At 40.1% G+C, this 19144-nt stretch overlaps 1 protein-coding gene and 1 long non-coding RNA gene across 4 annotated transcripts in view; one reads left to right on the top strand and one right to left on the bottom strand.

The window, feature by feature from the left end:
* Nucleotides 1-3523: 3523 nt before the first annotated feature.
* On the bottom strand, nucleotides 3524-9128 carry LOC125467561 (uncharacterized). 2 transcript variants are annotated; one of them, XR_007250662.2, is made up of 4 exons: nucleotides 8471-9128; nucleotides 6025-6165; nucleotides 5369-5485; nucleotides 3524-4400 (listed from the first exon to the last, which is right to left on the bottom strand). It is a non-coding gene; the product is annotated as an uncharacterized LOC125467561 (long non-coding RNA). The 2 variants fall into 2 exon arrangements; XR_007250661.2 differs by lacking the exon at nucleotides 6025-6165 and having other exon boundaries at nucleotides 3525-4400.
* A 154-nt stretch (nucleotides 9129-9282) lies between these two features.
* LOC125467613 (vinculin) overlaps nucleotides 9283-19144 on the top strand; it is a 110590-nt gene continuing 100728 nt past the window's right edge. The window contains exon 1 of one of the 2 annotated variants that reach the window (XM_048563714.2): nucleotides 9283-9640. In XM_048563714.2, the coding sequence (XP_048419671.1) occupies nucleotides 9473-9640 (168 nt within the window). In that variant the 5' untranslated portion in view covers nucleotides 9283-9472. The remainder of the gene's footprint in view (nucleotides 9641-19144) is intronic. The other variant, XM_048563716.2, reaches the window with a different exon arrangement.

Genomic DNA, 19144 nt, shown 5'->3' with positions numbered 1-19144 from the left:
ATTGTACATTTAGCATCACTAATGAGGACCTCTCCCATTCCATCACAACACAGCCAGCACTGCATACAGGACAATGGTGCAGACATTACCAGTTGAAAATGTGAAGTGCTTTTGCACCAACAGGGTACAAAAACACGATTGCTAATTTCATAGCTAGAGTGATCTTTGACATTGTTTGTCTCATGTAGCCATTTGTAGGGTTATTTGTGATGTTTAATGATCTGGTTAAAATGTGCTCATGACCAGCATTTTTAGTTGATACAGTAAAATCAAAGAAAGAAGTCCACATACAACATTTGTCCTTCTCTTGTACGGTGTAGCTATCTTTAAAATACTTCTGCCCTTTTAAGGGCCTCAAACCACACAAAAGTGGACCTTCCCCTTTCTTGCCAAAAAAAAAGTTACTTTGTTCATTCCAAACGTGGTGGCAACTATTTTTATTTCATTTGTATGTTTTGTTAAGGATTTAAGGCATCAAAGGCCATGTGTCATGTACCGAGCTTCAAGCCCTGTTCTGTCAGTGTAGTTGACCCAAAAACCTTCATGGTCTGTTTGTCCTTGCTGTTCCTATTAACTCCATCAAATTTGACCTACAGTCCATCCATTTATTTAATTGCTCATCTCTTCCCACTTATCTCCTTAGACCTGAACATACAGCTTAAATTAAGCCAAACTAATGATTTCCCATTAAAAACGTGTCAGTAACTGTTGATAAGTGCCCACCTGCAGCACCTCTTGCCACGCCATGCTCTGTTGTATGCCATTCTTTTGTGTTCACATCACCCTCTTTAGAATTGTTATCCTGTCTGCATTCGCAGCCTGCTGCCTCCAATCCCCACAAGCACTGTCCCCAGTGTTTCCACCACCATACTGGCTTGTATGAACCCGTCAGAATCATTGGAGTGTTGCCACTAGATTGACTGTGACCCACATACTTACCAACCTAGAGAGCTATCGCTGATTAATGAGTGAGTGGATTCCTGATTGAGAGTTGTGCGTCTTCCTGACTTGTTGGACCGACTGTAGTCTACTCCTTGGACTGTGGAGGTATGGACCTCCTGATCCTGGAAACCTCTAATGGCTGGCTGACTATATCTGAGCTCCTGGACTGATAGTCAATAGCCCTTGACTTACTCTGCAAGGATTCCCAGACTGAAGGCTGTCTTCTTTAGACTTGACTGATGGTTACTCTCCTTTGCCTTCAAGGGCATGCCATTTGGTTGATTCATATACAGTGAAATTCACGTATAAGCTGGTGTAGGTAGAACACTCTTGTATCACAATGCCAATCAGGAACATGTCTACACCTTGATTGATCACTGCAGACAACCACAACAAGCTGCATGGCTTTGTGTTCACACAAAATTCAAAATGAGTGAATGCTAAAACAGCAACTGAGAAGCCTCGAGATATTTCTTGGTTTATTCCATAAGTGCTTGTCCCAGTATGTGAAGAGTCCTGGCAGCAGCATCACAATGAAAGGTGCCAGTGATTTCCAAAATGCAGTACTGAAATGGAGAATTGTATTCTAAATGTGTCAGAGATGTACTATGATGTAGTAGGGCTGGAATGTACGGGGCACCAATCCCTGCGGATGAAGGGATACAAGTTGCTTCCCATGGAGAATACCACAACGTGTCCGAGATGGAGGCCTGAAGCAGGAAGCACCAAGCTGGAGCTGCTAGGTACTCTTTCCAAAATTGATGCTGTCAATTGTTGCCCTCTATTTTCTATCTGGCACATGGGAGAATAGGAAACTGGTATTTAATGTTGCCTCACTTATATGCAATGAGCTGTAACTGCAATCAACTAGATTTCTTGACGGTCATTAGAGAGATTCTCATCCTACTGCTCAAAAATGTTTTGCAAAGTTCAGACTTTGTTTCTTCTCCATGTTTATGATCTCATTTTTTTAATGAAATGTACTTTCCCAACCAATACTGCTCAAGTTGTTCAGTGGCCTTTCTGTTGTCATTTCCTTACTTCATCAGTGGAACTATGCTGAAAATGCACCAAGATAGTCAGATTTAAAAGGATGCCTCACTTAACTGTATGACAGTATTTTGGCTCCTATTGATTTGCAGCAAGAGTTGCTTACTTTTTTTTGCACCAATGCAGTTTAATTTTTAGACCGCTCCCACAGAACTACAATATTATAGTGTACTGTGGCACTGTCATATGATAACTCCAAAAGAAAATTTACAAATATCTAAAATTAAAACCAAAATGTGATAATTAATTGCTGGATGAGATGCACCAATTTGTTTCAGACAGGTAACTGAAATAGTCAAGCCTGGAGTAAGAATGAACTGGCTCCTCTTCAATCACTCATCTTCTCTGTTGATTACAACAACGTTAATAAAGAACGGTGTGATTTGGCAAAAGGAAGATGGTGGTCATAAATCAAAAATGTAGCCATTGACCTCACATGGCCTAAATAGTAAAGGCTACAGGAAGCATCCCTCATGTATGTATCAATGACATCATGGCGTTGTGAGGACAGTGACATCATCATTGGCCTGGGTACTGCTGATGAGGGTTTGGGGAGGCGACGTAGAGTCTGGGGTCCTAACTGACACCTGGAGCTGGAGCATAAAGCGGGGAGGCAATATGGGAGCTTGTTGAGACACAGGTATGGAAGATCAGGCTCATTAGGAGAATGGGAGCAGGAGATTGCTTGGGAGCAGCAGCTGAACAGACTTACTTGGAGATGGGGTGGCACCTTCCACATCATAGTTCCCAATCATGGCTTACACTTTTGGCAGTGCCATTTCCTTCTATCATTCCTACAACAGTCAGTCATGACAGAGCACCTGTGTGTTCTTTGTGCTCTCTGTTGGGGTTATACTGTCAATAATCATGACTAATTCGAACAAGCATGAATGAATGAATTAAAGGGTGAGTTAATTAATTACTCAAAGCAAGAATAAAATAATAAAGCAATGTGCAGATTATAAAAAGAGTGGCGCATCTAAAAATTTATGCTAAAAAAGATTCAGGGAACAGTACTGAAGTTTCACAAAGAGTAGACAATGGGATGGTGCAGCCATAACATTAGGTAATATCAGCAATGATGGTAGTTAAGCAATTGAGAGATTTTGGCTTATAGCATATCGTGAAATCATTATGACTTGGGCTGGATGGCCTGGTCAAGTGAAATATTATCCTTGCATCCAGTCTGTTTAGCCCTGTCAGAGTTTAATTTTCCCATTAGATGCCCTCTTATTCCTTTGAGAATAGGCCAGGTTAATGAGAAGTACGTCAACTGTTCAGAGATGTTAGCACATACTTTTGGAACAGGCAGGACTAACCCCAGCCTCCTGGATCAGAGGAAGCAACGCTATCTCTGCACTGTGAGAGTCCTACGTGCCCAATACACCCAATTTCACCTCATACAACACACTTGCCATTCCATGAATCAGTCTGTTCAACTTTTGCTGCACTCCCTCGAAGATGATACTGTCCCTCATGTTTAAGACTTGGACTAGATTCCCTAAAATGAAGATCTTTTAATAATTAGAGACAGAATATTTGTATCATTCACTGATCATCTTTATAATTTATTATAGTTACGGGCAGATTTGGTTTTCTGGAGGGAAGCATGCGTGCCTTTGCTTAGCCTTGGAATGCATATTCCAATTAGATAAAACCAGTAGCAAGCTTTAGTGAATTTAAAATAAAGATTATTGATTCCCATAAACTTAACCCAAATTAACAACCAAAAAAGAAAATTGCACTCATTCTCACAAAATGTACCTGCAAAGACTGGACACAAACAATGGTACATTTCTACATACAGTTCAACTACACAATGAGTTCTGGAATACCATGTAACAGTTTGTTGTTTCTTCAAAGGATTTGAGGATTTAAAGTTTAAGCAAGGGCATAGTAAAGCAAAGAGTTCTTAGCAGGTTGAGAGTTATCCGGTAAATTCTCAAGTGAACTCTCAAACCGGAATAAAGTTGAGTACTTTGGGTGCTTGATGACTTGCAGATTGACTCAAACTAATTCCTAGGCTGGATGACAACCGATGGCTCTGACGAGTCTATTGGGTCCTGGGATAATGAAAGGGTGAATTCCATGAAAATAGGTTGAATTTCAGGACTACTTCGGAGGCTCATCTCTTCTTTGGTCAGGGCAGGCCCCTGTGATAACAGAAAGTGGATAAGTGGCAACTGAGTTTCAATTCTCCCTTTCTCCCCGCCATTATGGAACACCAAATCAGGTAGCCTAGAAACTTCAGTCTCTCAGTGTTGGTCCATCTTGAAACACAGATGTATGAACTCCACAGATCATTTTGAAGCATCCTCACCCATGTCCATTTTTAATTCGGTATTCACTAGAGACTTGAAAAGGGTCTCTAGTCCAAATTCCAAAAGAGTATGATTTTCAGCAACCATCTTAATAACATTTAAACAAAAAAAAAGTCATAATACAAATGTACCAAAAGGAAGTTCAATTATCTTATTCAATTAACTGCATTTTACCAGTGACATTTCTTTCAAAAGAAAAATATTCTGCAGGATTCTAGTCAAAGACATTACAAAAAAAAGGGCTGCATTTGAGCTTCAGCTGAAACTCAGTTCAAGAATGCTTGGAATGTCCATTGGTATGAGTCGAAAAACCACTTGTGGATAAATATAGACAGTTCTCCGCTGTTTAATCATGCAGCTGGATGGATAAAGCTCAATGTGTTCACTTGTTATGGACTAGATCAAACCTTTCAACATAATCAAGGAGATGAGCTAGACCCTAACTTTTATTTTATTTACAGGCAAGTGTAAGGTGCTGTGATACATGTATAATTCAAGCAGAACACACTTTATTTATACTCGATAGTTAAAAAATGCAAATGAAACAAAAAAGGAATGAATTAGAATAAACAACTGTTGAAAAACTTAAATAATAGAGTTCAGCTACTAAACAGCAACCATTCCAAAACAGTAACACACCATAAACACACCCTGGGCAAAGTTAAATTCAGTAAAATAGACTGTTTCATGTGCAATATTTCTCCAGTCCAAGAGGAAAGACCATCAAGCGCAAAACTTGAGGCACACAGAGCTCAAGTGTTTTGCTAAAGAAAGGAGTGATGTACAGCAGCTTCAAATCCCCAACTACTGAATGCTAAATGAAAACCCTGTTTGAGGGAGCCGGATTCCACCTATTCATGCTGCTTCTATTGGTCCAACTTTTAAAAAATACCCAAGATTTTACAAGCTGTTTAGTTTATTTGATTGGAGCAACCGCTTGGTACCTCTGTCTCAGTCTCTCTTCATAGAAAGAAAAAAAATGACAAAATGCACCTCTTAAAGCCATAGTATAGTCACACGAGTCAGATGCAAAGTGGAAATAACATAGCACCTACCTTTGGACTGAAAATGTGAATTCATTAACTAAATGAATAGACAAGATTCTCTCTATCAAAAGGAACTTCACTCCACCTCATTCCTGAGAGATTCTGGGCTGCTTTAGATCTACATAACTTGGAGCAAAGCAAGAAAGATTGACACAAACATTAAAACAGTAATATGAACATATAAATCTGGAGCAAGAACATTCAATTCCTCTTGTCTGCTCTTCACTCAATAAGGTTACAGCCAATCTGACTAACTCCAAATCCATAATCCTACCTCTTGCAATAACCTTTCACCCTCTTGCTCAACAATTATCCGGCTAAAAATATTCAAAATACTAACAACTTAAACAACTAACTTAAAAATATTCAAGAACTCTCTTTCCATCATCTTTTCAGGAAGACAGAGTTCAAAAGGCTGTCAAAAATCATAAAAAATTCTTTTAAGAAATCCATTTTAAGCATACATCATCTGATTTTTAAACAGTGACTCCAGTTCTCAAATCTTCCAAATGTGGAGAGGATGTTTCCTCGTATATCCTGTCAAGACCACTTGGGATTTTCACTGTTTCAATGAAGTCACCTCTTACTCTTCTGATCTCCTGTCATTCTAGATATTTGTTTCTTAAACCTTCTTTGAACTGCCTCTAATGCATTTATGTCCTTACCAAAATCTTCTAACCATTACTGTCTGTAATGCTCCAGATAAGGCAAGTTTAGTAACTTCAGTTAAGGCAAATTCCAAGGTATTGATCATTTATTAAGAATATATGGCAGATGCTGTTAAAGTTTACGGACAAGGATAATACCTGAAGGTGATAGGATAAACAAAATGAGAAAAATAAGTGAAACATGGAAAAGAAACAAACAAGTTAAGAGACACACCTCTTTAAGTAGCACCAGCAATGAACACCTTATGATTAGTCTTAAAAAAGGACTAGAAGATTAAATACAAATTCCAGAGATAAAAAAAGTTACAAGTGAATAATGGCAGACCAAGAGAGCAATAATGAAAAATCTAAAAAAGTTATAATGAAATCCTTTCAGTGCTATCATGCCTTGGATACAGCCTTTGGCAAACATTTTTTGCGCCAATCAAACCGGGCTTAGCACACCTAAAAATTACATCCCCTGTTGTGTTAATCCTTTGCAATGAAACAAGAGCACACTCCCTTTGGTACGAATTTAGGAAGAGTCAGAGTTGCCCAAACCTAACGGTCCTCTCCTCAAATCCTGATTGGTCCAAAAGAAATACAGGATATGACACTTGGCACCAGTTCTGTTGCAGGAGAAGCTGAAAAAGAAACAAACCTGGTATTCCAAATTTTGGTTAGTGATTACTTCCTTAGCCTTCACCTTTTCTGAGATAGGGGCAAGGCAGTGGAGCAAGACAAGTACAAGTCTGGTGCACAAGTGCCAGGGCACATCAAAATCATGTTGGGCCTAGACACAGCATCTGAGGCTAAACTTCATCTGCAATTCCAAGAAGATTTGACCTAGCAAAACACTCAGTTTCTCCACGTAACAAGGGGGCACAGCAGAGGACTTGCCAAATGGACACACTTAGACATTTAGCTACCCTGTTTGCATAGCAGGGGTAGACTGTTACAGAGAAGCAAATAAACAAAAAAAAAATGAAAAAAGCAGGATTAAAGATCAACTCTCTTCACCCACATACTACAGTTATTGGATGCATATACAAAGACAGATATCTCAATAATGTTTTAAATTGTCTTAAGTGAGTATGGAAGTTAATGTGACAAATAATCGCTGACACCTGGATAAGCATCAGCTGTTTGGTTGCCTGTCCCAAGCTAATTTTTTCAATATTTTAAAGCATCTGGTTAAAAGAAATATACTTAATTCTTAAAAATTACTCTGTCTCCAATACAAAATTGGTCATTAACAATCTAGAAACTGGAATTTTGTTTCTCAGTATATTCATCTAAGAAATTGTTCAAATGTCAAAGGAAATTCTATTTTAAAAAGGGGAACAGGCATTAAAACACAAGAATAGATCAGTTTGCCCGAAACATCTGTTGTTGGGAACGTATGAGAGTCTATTAAAAAGGAAGTAACAGCAGAGTGTTCAGAAATACAAACTGATTAAGCAGAGTCACCATGGCTTTATGAAAAGGCAATTATGTCTGACAAGTTTACTAGAATTCTTTGAGGATACCATCAGCAGGATAGATAAAAGACAAGTAGTGGATATAATACGTTTGGACTTGAAAAAGACACTTGATAATTTACCACACATTAGGCCAGGTAAAAAGAGCTTATGGTGTTGGAAGGAGTATATTAGCATGGATAGAGGATTCTTTCCTCTAAATTCAGCAGGTGATCGGGAAAGAGAGTGGAACTTTGGCCTTCATTTCAAAGGGAATGGAATATAAAATTAGGGAGGTTTAGATAAAACTGTACAAAGTACTGGTAAGCTGGAATATTGTCAATAGTTTTAAGCCAAATTATTTAAGCAAAAATACACCAGTATTGGAGGAAGGTCACAAGGCTACCAGGAACATCAGTTTTATGTTAAGTGATTGAGTAGGTTGGGCCTTTATCATGCTGGAACATAGAAGAATGAGGAGCAGCCTTCTTGAAACGTACAACACTCCTGGGGGATTTGACACAATAGACATGAAGAGGTTGTTTCCTCTTGTGAGAGAATCTAGGACCAGAGGGCATAATCTCAGAGTAAAGGGTTACACATTTTGGACAGAGGTGAAAAGGAATTTCTTCTCTTGAAGGATAGTCAGTCAGTCTGTCTGAAAGTCTTTACTAGAGTGGTTGTTGAGGCTTGGTCTAAGGTATACTCAACGCTGAGAATAACAGAATTATAATCAGTAAAAGATATTAAGTGTTATGGCAAGAGTCAAGAATATGGATTTGAAGATTCAGATCAACCGTGATCTCATTAAATGAGAGAGTAACTCAATGAGCTGAACGGCCTACTGCTCCCACATCTTTTGGTCTTATAGTACAAACACAATTGACAACGATGTTACACAACTATACAGCTTGAATGAGTTGTGGAAAAGTAAACGTTCAATATCAAAACTTAAAAAAAAGTTACATCGCGTACTCGAAATGACAAAGCAGAACCACACCCACCTGAAATAAAATTATTTATTGATAGTTGAACGTCAGCCTTCGTCAACACTATTGACGGAGGATAAATCTAATCCCACGTGAAACAGCGAAAGTTGCACGTTAGAATATCGAGACAACTCTAATTATGTCTTGCTATTACCCAAGACATTTGAATTCTTCTTGTCACGCCACTTAACGTAAACATAGCATTTTTAATAAACCTACAATATCAAGATACTTGAAACTTAAATGTTGTATTGTATCTAAACTAAAAGCATTTTGCGCAAAAGACCTGCGCAAATCTCGGGCACTTTACACAGTCCTCCTGGTCACGTCATTCACTCATTCAAAAGCTCCAATCCTACAGTTAAGACCTCACCCTCAAATGATTTCGTATAGTCGCTGCGTTTGAGGAAAACTAAACGAAATACCGCAGCGAAAACAGCAGCCACTACCACGGGTGGCCTCCCCAGGGCATAGAACCCACTCCGGGGGGGGGGTGTGGAAGCGCGCGGATAGTAGTCAGCATACGCTCAACGGTTCAGAGCGCTCGCTGATTCAAGCAGCGCTAAACATTCCATCTTGCCAGACAAAATTCCCATTTAAGGGAATAAAATGACTGACGTCACCCACACAGGGCATCAGGGATGGGGCGGGTGGAGAACAACAGTTTTCAACCGAACAGAAAGTCGGAAGTGGGAAGGGGCGGGCGAGGGAAAATCCACTTGATTGACGACTCTTATGACCATTCAGTGGGCGTGAAGCTCCGCTGCGGCGTTGGAGTGGTGATGCCATGTCAATTCGGAAAGGGCGGGCCGGTGGATGTGGATTGTGGAGGGGCGGGTTGGGACATACGTTTACCCTGGAGACTTTCTAGGCGCAGTGGGTACTTGCGAGTTTGTTCGCTGTGGGACGGAAAGTGGAGGCTTAGTTTATAGTCGTTCCTTTTTAAAAGGCGATTATATTTCTTCCGTGGGTGTTTTACCTTGAATTTGAGAGTTAGTTGTTAGTTGAGTTGCAACAATGCCTGTGTTTCACACAAAAACGATAGAAAGTATCCTGGAGCCAGTGGCTCAACAAATCTCTCATCTAGTGATTATGCATGAAGAGGGTGAAGTCGATGGGAAAGCAATACCTGACCTTACCGGTCCCGTTGCTGCTGTGCAGGCTGCTGTCAGCAATCTAGTCAGGGTAAGTACCTCTTACCGTGCTTTGTTTAAACCCCTCGGGCGATGAATGTACAGTAGATATGTTTTTTCCTAACATAAAGCTGTAAGGTTAACAAAAGGATCCTGCTTTTTTAAATCCAAGTTGGAGAGAGGGAGAGAAATGTGGAATTCACATGGCTAGTATAGTTGCATGGTTTAGTTAGACTAGTCAGCGTGACAGTTGACTAAGTTGCAGTAGGTCTTTTTTGTTGCCCAAATAAGCCCACGTTTTTGTCAAATACGCACTGCACGTAAACAACTTGAGACTAATTTCGTTGCCTATCATTGACCTCCTTCCCGCAAGTTTGTGTTATAAAAACTCCATAGTTGGGTGTGAGGCTTTTGAATAACATCGTTATACTTTAAAATACTGTGGTTTCAATGGATCTGCCACCTAGCTGAAGATGGGTGTTGCAACTTTGCGCCCCCCCCCCCCCCCTTTGGCGACGTCTCACGCATCTTTTAATAGTTTCATGTTTAATTGTGTGGACCAAACCCTGGGGGAGTTCTGAAAGCCTTTGCTTTTCTACTTACCATTAGTTGAGCATGCCCAGTGGGAATACATTTCTGATGCTGGCTATTGCCAGTTTTTCAAATTTGAACTGACTTCGGAAAAGGACAATCTCAACTTAGGTTTTCAAAAACATGCAAAAATGGAACTAATGTAAAAGTTTCCCTTTCTACCACGTGAAAGAAATAAGTTGATTTGAGGTTTGTCAAGGCAGGGTGATTTTTCTGGACGATACATGAAGACACCATTGACACATTTAGTTAACTACATTGTACACGTCTGAACTGGTTGTCTTGTGTGGAATTTTATGCCCCAAATTGTGACATAACATGAAGCATTGTAATCTGCTATATATCTTTTAAGAACAGGTATTGGAGTAGTGCTTTATTGTGTGACTTAAACTGGGCTGTCACTTGTGGGTTCCAAAAATAACTTCTTTTTGGGCATTGACAAACAGGATGCTTTCATAAGACACCCCTTTTTCACATGCCTATGATGAAAAGACTAATGTGCAAACTGCATTTTTGATTAAATATAGCCACTTTTAGCCAAAAATGACCAAGTATGGAAGAAAATAAGATTATTGCAAGAAAGCAATACTTAACTGGATGAACTGTATTACTTCCTTGGATTTGAAGGAATCTTATTCTGTCTAAGATGTATTAAAGTAATTCAAAGGAGCATTCTTAAACAAAATGAAAGACAGCCAACCACAAGAGATGGTTCAGAGGATGACAAAAGGCTTGTTTGATGGAACAACAGCAACTTAGATAAGAAGTGCTATATAAATGTAGTTAAACTTTCCAAGGCTCTTCACTGGAACATTACAAAACAAAATACATGAAATCACAAAAAACATGTTAGATCAGATGACTGAAGAGACAGGCTTTAAGACGGTTTTAAAAGAGAAGGGTTGGGAACTAGGCAGAGATCAGTGGATGAAATGCCAGAGCTTGGGTTCCAGGCAATTGAAGGCATGGTTCCTGTTTTGGAACTCCTAGTTATCGACAAGAAAGTACTAAATTTGAAACCTTCAATCAAATTTTTTCCACGCATAGGCCTGTTTTGTTTTCAGTAAATCAGTTAACATACGTTTCATATAATGTCTTAATAAGTCTCAGAACTTAATTTCTCAAATTAATATATACAGCATCTGAGTTATAGAGCATGGAAACAACCCCTTCAGTCCAGCCAGTCCATAGAGACATAGAAATGTACAGCATGGATTCAGACCCTTTTGGTCCCAGTTTTCCATGCTGACTGGATATCCTAAATTAATCCCGTCGCATTTGCCAGCATTTGGCTCATATCCCTCTAAGCCCTTCCTATTGTATACCTGTCCAGATGCCTTTTAAATGTTACTTGTATTACCCTCCTTCACTTCCACTGGCAGCTCATTCAATACATGCACCACCCTCTGCATGAAAAAGTTGATCCTAAGATCCCTTTTAAATCTTTCCCCTGTCACCTTAAACCTACACCCTCTAGTTTTGGACTCCCTTTGTCATGTATTTTATGCTCACGTGGAAGGGTTTGGGTCCAAGATAGATTCCTTCAAGGAGAAGGCAAGGTGGAGAACTATTTAGACTTGAGCCTCTTTATAATATTGTTCATTACATATAAAGACTATATTCTATAACACATGATATCCTGAGATATATCAGACTCTAACTTACCTTACTGTTAGATTCTGACTGTAGCCCCAACTAAACTAGTTCCACTTGCCTGCACTTAGCCCATAACCCTGCAAACAATTTTTATTCATTGGCATATGTAAGTATGTTTTTAAGTGTTGCAACTGTACCTGCCTCCACCACTTCCTGTGGAAGTTCAAGCCACACAGGAACAACCCTCTGTAAAATTAAGTTGTTTCTTGCGTCATCTTTAAATCTTTCTCCTCTTACTTTAAAAATATGCTTCCCTGTCTTAAAATCTCCTACCCTAGAGAAAAGACAGTTGCTATTCACATTTATAAAATTATGAGGGGTCTCTGCCTACAAGGTAGCATCTCAACCTCCAACACTGCAGTGAAAAAGTTCCCAACTTATCCAGCCTTTGAGTCATAGTCATAAAATCATTTACAGAATGAAAACAGGCTGTCTGGCCCAAACTGGCCCATGCTGACCGTGGTGCCCACTCAGTTACAACTGCCCTCATTTGGGTCGGACCCCTCTAAACCATTCTCATCCACGTACCTTTCCAAATGTTGCTATTGTACCTGTCTCAATCAGTTTCTCTGCCAGCCCACTCTGTATATGCACCACCCTCTGTGTGGAAAAATCTGCCCACGTGTCTTTCTTAAATCTTTCCCTTTTCACCTTAAACCTGTGCCTTCCAGTTTTCAATTCCCCTTCCCTGGGAAAAAGACTATATGCATTCATCCTATCTGTGCCCCTCATGATTTTATTCACCTCAATAAGGTCACCCCTCATTGTCTCATGTTCCTGAAGTACAGTCCTCTTCTCGACAAGGTCTCCCGGTAACTCAGGCCTACTATTCCTGGCGACATCTTCATAAATCTTCTTTGCACGCTTTCCAGTTTAACTGTGTCTTTTCTTAAATAGGGTGACCAAAACTGTACACAATATTCCAAGTGCAGCCTCATCGACAACTGTAGCATAATGTCCTAATTCCTGTACTCGATGCTTCAACCGATGAAGGCCAGCATGTGAAATGCTTTCTTCACCACCCTGTCCACCTGTGATGCTGCTTTCAATGAACCGTGTACTTGTACTCCTAAGCCTGTCTGTTCCACAGCGCCTCTCAGGGCCTTAGCATTTACTGTAGAAGTCCTACCTTGATGTGACTTTCCAAAGTGCAACAGCTCATACTTGGCTGTCTTGAATTGCATTTGCCAATCCTCAGCCCGCTTCCCCATTTGATCAAGGTCCCTCTGTGATTTTTGATGACGTTCCTAGTTATCAATGATACCTCCTAATTTTGTATCGTGTGCAACCTTACTAATCATGCCTCGTACTATCACATCCAGATGACTTTTGTAAGTAACAAATAACTAAGATCCCAGCGCCGAGCCCTCAACGTAACTGTTGTCAGGAAAAGCAGTTTGGGCATTAAGTCAGGGTAGTGCAGTGCTAACCCAGTTGTTATTGGGGTCGTAATCCAGAGATCCAGTTCCATGGTTTGTATTGGTTTGAGAATTTGTACTCCATAATCGTTTTTTTTTAACAGGTTCAGTGTGGGGCTGTTGAATGATTGTAAAGACCTAACCGACTCATTAATGTCTGTTTGGAAAGGAAATCTGCTTGGTTGTCTTTATAGGGGTGGGTTTGATTGTGGAAAATATGCTTGTTTCTGGCAGCCCGGTGGGTCAGTGGTTAGCGCTGCCAAAGCGCTAGGGACCTGGGTTCGATTCCACCCTCAGGCGCCTGTCTGATTGGAGTTTGTGCATTTTCCTCGTGTCAGCGTGGGTTTCCCCTGGGTGCTCCGGTTTCCTCCCACAGTCCAAAGATGTGCAGGGATAGCTGGATTGGCCATGCTGATTTGTCGATTGTATTCATGGCCATGTAGATTAGGTAGGTTATAGGGGGATGCGTCTGGGTCGGATGCTCTGAAAGCCGGTGTGGACTTATTGGGCCGAAGGACCTGTTTCCAGTGTATAGCGTTTCTATGGATTTCACATGAAAGGGCAAGCTATTCGCTTATGCCAAACTATTGAACGCTGGGGAAAACCAGTGAATGAATGACAGCTTGATATTAAATTAAGTAAAATAAAAACCGAAAGGCCTACAGATGCTGTAAATCACGAATAAAATCAGAAGTTGCTGGAAAATCTGAGTCGGCCTAACATGATCTGTGAAGAAAAATCAGACTTGATGTTTCAGATCCACTGACTCCTTGAAATGATTCTGAGGAACGGTCTGTGGACTGAAACATCAAGTCTGATTTTTCTTCACATATGCTGCTAGGCTGGTTCAGTTTTTCCAGCAACTTCTGATTTTGTTCCTGATTAAGCATACAGTTTAAAACTTTGAACTTTGAAAATCTAAAACTCAAAACTTGTTACACAATTATTTTTTTGTTGCCTGTCTAAGCTTAAGGCAAAAGCTCAATGACCTTTCCTCAGGCACCTATTTTGAAGCTAGCCTCTCTGACAGTGAGGCTTTTGTAGAAACAGCTGCTATATCATTGTGGTCTATATCTGACATTAGCAGCATTTGGTCAAGCTAATTATTTTTAAATAGCAGCAAGTATTTCTGGTATTTTGTAATGAGCCTTGATAATGATTCTGATACATTTTCTTCCTGAATTTATTGTTGGAGACATCGGAATGAGGATGTCTAGAAGACTGAGTGGGCAGATAAAGGAACTGGTCTACCTTTCCATTGTCAAGTTTAATTCCAATTCTAGACAGCTCGTAGTGGAACCATTTAAAAAGATTAACTTCCTGACCCTTCTGTAACTTTCTGAAAAACTAGATTGTTTTACGTAAACCATCAGTTTGAATTCTAACTTTTCGTAGAAAGAAACTGATACAATCACCAATAGATTTAAACAATGGCAAAATGGCACATTGGTTAGTATTGCTGCCTCTCAGCACCAAGGACCCAGGTTTGATTTTAATCTCAGGCTACCGTGTGCAGTTTGCACATTCTCTACATGTCTGCATGGGTTTCTGCTGGGTGCTCTGGTTTCCTCCCACAATCCAGCGATGTGCAGGTTGGGTGCATTGGCCAAGCTTCCAGGCATGTGTGCGCTAGGTGGATTAGCCATAGTAAATGTGGGCTTACAAGATTGAGGTGTGGGGTTGGTTCTGGATGGAATGCTTTTTCAGAGTTTTAGACTTGATGGGCTGATTTGAGTGTCACAGTACTTATTATTTACATACACAGAATTTGCACTAAATGATGAAATCTCTTTATCCAAAAACTGTCCTTTTCGTTTCTTACAAGACTGGTCTGCTTGAGCCTTGGGATGTCTTTGGATTCCAGTATTTTATTGTTTCACTTCATTGTTGCTTACTGCTGCTTTGCATGGGCTTCATCACTGCTATGACTTTATACGCTAATAATCTCCTGTGATCTTCACTGATATTCTGTCCACCCATTGCAGTCTTTACTATTGCTGTTTCTGCCTTTGCTCTTTTCACCATTTCCATGGCAGTTCTGCTTCTGGTTTTGTTGCTTATTTAAGGTGTTTTGCATTCCTGGGCCCAGAGGATTCTTAATTTTCTCCAGTCTAATTCCACTTCACTTTTAGAGGCTAGAAAGTGAAAAGCTGTGGCTAACAGTAAAGAAAACATTAAACTATGTAAGAGTCTAGAGCTTCTGATGCCCAATGATGTTATCAGACATTGGATTCCTTATGTAGTCTGTGTTAGGATGGCCTTTCCTACCTCAAGGCTATACTTCTGGATTGGAAAATTGCCTGTGTCACTCCACCCTTTAAGAAGGGTGAAAGAGGAAAACCAGGGCATTACAAGTCACTTTGCCTAGTAGCTGTCATCAGGAAATTGTTGGAGTCTATAATCAAGGATGACAGGTAGGTCATGCCTGACATATTTTGAATTTTTTGAAGAGGTGACCAAAGTAGAGGACAGGGAATATCTATTGATGGTGTTTTTATGGACTTCAAAGTCATTTGAAGAAGTCTCAAGAGTTTGAGGTAAAAGCCCACTGAACTGAAGGCAACTTAATGACGTGGCTAGGAAACGAGTTGAGTTGGAGGTGACAGAACATTTGGATAATGGGTTGGTACTCAAACTGGCAGGATGTGAATAAAGAAGAAATAGCAAGACATCTGGATATAAGTTGTCCCGTTAGGAACACCCAGCATGGTTTCATGAGGGTAGGTCGTCATGTTTAACTAATTCGGTGGAATTCTTTGAGGACATTACTTGCATGTTGAACAATGGGGAACCTGTGGATGTGGTGTATCTGGATTTCCAGAAGGCATTTGACAAGATGCCACACCAAAGGCTGCTATGTAAGATAAAGTTGCATGATATTACAGGTAATGTATTGGCATGGATAGAGGATTGGTTGACCATAGAAAGCAACGAGTATGGGTAAATGGGTGTTTTCCTGGTTGGCGGCCAGTGGCTAGTGGTGTGCCTGAGGGTTCAGTGTTGGGACCTCGATTGTTTACAATTTACATAGATGATTTGGAGTTTGAGACGAAGTGTGGTGTGTCAAAATTTGCAGATGACACTAAGATGAGTGGTAGAGCCAAGTGTGCGGAGGACACTGAAAGTCTGCAGAGGGATATATTTAGTTTAAGTGAGTGGGCAAAGGTCTAGCAGATGCAGTACAATGTTGATAAGTGTGAGGTCATCCATTTTGGGAGGAAGAACAGCAAAATGGACTATGTTTTAAATGGTAAAAAATTGCAGTACACTGCTGTGCAGAGGGACTTGGGTGTCCTTGTGCATGAATCGCTAAAAGTAGGATTGCGGGACCAGCATGTAATTAAAAAGACAAATGGAATTTTGTCTGTCATTGCTAGAGAAGTGGAGTTTAAAAAACAGGGAGGCTATGCTGTAGCAGTATAGGGTTCTGGTGAGGCCACACCTGGAGTCCTGTGTGCAGTTTTGATCTCCTTACTTGAGAAGAGATATACTAGCACTGGAGGGGGTGCAGAGGAGATTCACTCAGTTGATTCCAGAGTTGAGAGAATTGAATTATGAGGAGAGACTGAGTAGACTGGGATTATACTCATTGGAATTCAGAAGAATGAGGGGAGATCTTATAGAAACATATAAGATTATGAAGGGAATAGATAAAGTGGAGGCAGGGAGGTTGTTGTGGCTAGCAGGTGAAACTAGAACTAGAGGGCATCGCCTCAAAATAAAGGGAAGTAGATGTAGGATTGAGGTCAGGAGGAACTTCTTCACCCAAAGGGTTGTGAATCACTGGAATTCCCTGCCCAGTGAAGTGGTTGAAGCTACCTCGCTGAATGTTTTTAAGGCAAGGCCAGATAAATTTTTGAACAGTAAAGGAATTAAGGGTATGGTGTGTGAGTGGGTAAGTGCAGCTGAGTCGCCAATCAGCCACGATCTTATTAAATGGCAGGGCAGGTTTGAGGGGCTAGATGGCCTACTGTTGCTCCTAGTTCTTATGTGACCGGTGACGTCCCATACGGAGCCATGTTAGGGCCTCAGTTATTCACATTTATTAATGACTTGGCATAGGAAGTCATATATCCCAATTAGCTGACTCAAAGTTAGGCAGCATTGTAAACAGTGTAGTTGATAAAATTAGAAAGTGATATTGATAGTTTATGCTATATAAATGGGCAAAGCTCTGGCAGATGGAGTTCACTGTAAGCAAACAGACAATTGATGGTGGTTACCTGGTTGTCATTAGTGTTATCTCTTTATTCACTTCAGATTTTTATTGTACAGTACAGTACATTAATCTGGGGTTATGGATTACTGATCCATTCACATCACTCTGCCATTGCTTCCGTTAAATGCTAATTGTGAAATGCTTTGGAGTATTCTGAGGATATGTCAGGGTACGATCATGATGAAAGCTGGTTCTACATTGTTCCTTTTCCCCATCCTTCAGTTGAATTTATCCTGTTCATGTCTCAGTATGTTTTGCATATTACCAAGTTTACAATTGATTTCCATATCTCTTGGGTGAGACATACACTTGGCCTGAGGAAATTTTCTCTCCTTTCTTAATGCAATTGATGCATCTCTTGTTTTCTCCCTCACCTTTCCATTTACGTTCCGTCCTGGAGTCTTCTATTATGTTCTGTTTCAATTTTTTTTCACGTGGAAGTTGTTGAACTGCCCAGAAGTCCAGATGAGTGACTTCATTGGGAATTCCTCAATCAACCTGTTGAATCCTCTGTCAGAATTCATGGTACCTATTTCATAGTAAGCTGTTGCTTAATTGATCCAGCCTGCATTTCATAATGGTTAACTTGGGTTTATTGTTATTGACAGTAGGTTACTGGGCCTGCGTTTACTGTGGTCAGATTTTGTTCTGTTTTTTTTCCAAATATCCCAATTAACAAGGTCAGTTTCCTGATTGAGTGCTTATAGGCAGCACTAACACAAGTTTGCAGCTACTGATTTTCCGTATGTTAATTTGAGTGGAAAAGTTGATGGATGCACGTCTTGCGCTTCCTGCGGAGCATTACTCAGTGGTGCTGCTCATTTAGTCCAAATTGCACATCATTCTTTTTCTTCTAATAGATTGCCTGAAGAAATTTTTTGATAATCAGTGACTGTCCATTGTATGGTCACATGACTGTTTATGACTACCCTTATTGTTCCTGTAGTTGTATTATTAAACAATTGTTAATTATAACATTACATCATTCGTTTTGGGGTGGGTGGGGAAATGACGAGAATCTTGATGCTGGTTAGTTTTTTTTGAATTTGCATGGATTTGGCATTTCATTTGACCTTAGCAGTAGGAGGGAAAGAAAAACATATATTGCTGAGAAACTCATTGTAAAAATTTCGCTAGCATCAAGAATTGATTGTTTTGTAGCATTCATCGTGAGTTGGAGCTGTAACTACTTCACATTATAAGGAAGCACATTGTTGGGTAATGAGGTCAAATGTCTTGCTAGTTTGTTATTGTAAGCCGTTAACAGCTTTGGAGAAGTGAGTACAGCGAAGAGGCAGGCCTCATAAGGGTCCCCACCTGACATGTCGACTTACCTGGTCCTCTACGACCTGACCTGCTGTGTTCCTCCAGCTCCACACTGTGTTGACGAGAGGCAGGTCTGTTACTGTGGTTTCTCTTGCAGCAGTATCCATTTAAATAGAATATTCTTGATCCCTAAAATGATTGTTCAAGTCACATGCTTACTGGTAGTGACATGACTTAAGTTTCTGACTAATGTTGAATACAACAGAATGTCATTCCCAAGACTGGATTCTGTCTTTGCATAGAAAATGTTCAAATAAAAATTACATTTCTTAAATTAGGACACATAGTAAACTTTGTAAGTAATAACCTTCAATAATTAGACTCGTTAACTTTGCACTTTAGTTTG

This window comes from Stegostoma tigrinum, chromosome 37, assembly GCF_030684315.1.
Source record: "Stegostoma tigrinum isolate sSteTig4 chromosome 37, sSteTig4.hap1, whole genome shotgun sequence".
Taxonomy (NCBI): domain Eukaryota; kingdom Metazoa; phylum Chordata; class Chondrichthyes; order Orectolobiformes; family Stegostomatidae; genus Stegostoma; species Stegostoma tigrinum.
Note: the sequence above shows the minus strand (reverse complement) of the source record. Positions and strands in the feature narration are given on the sequence as shown.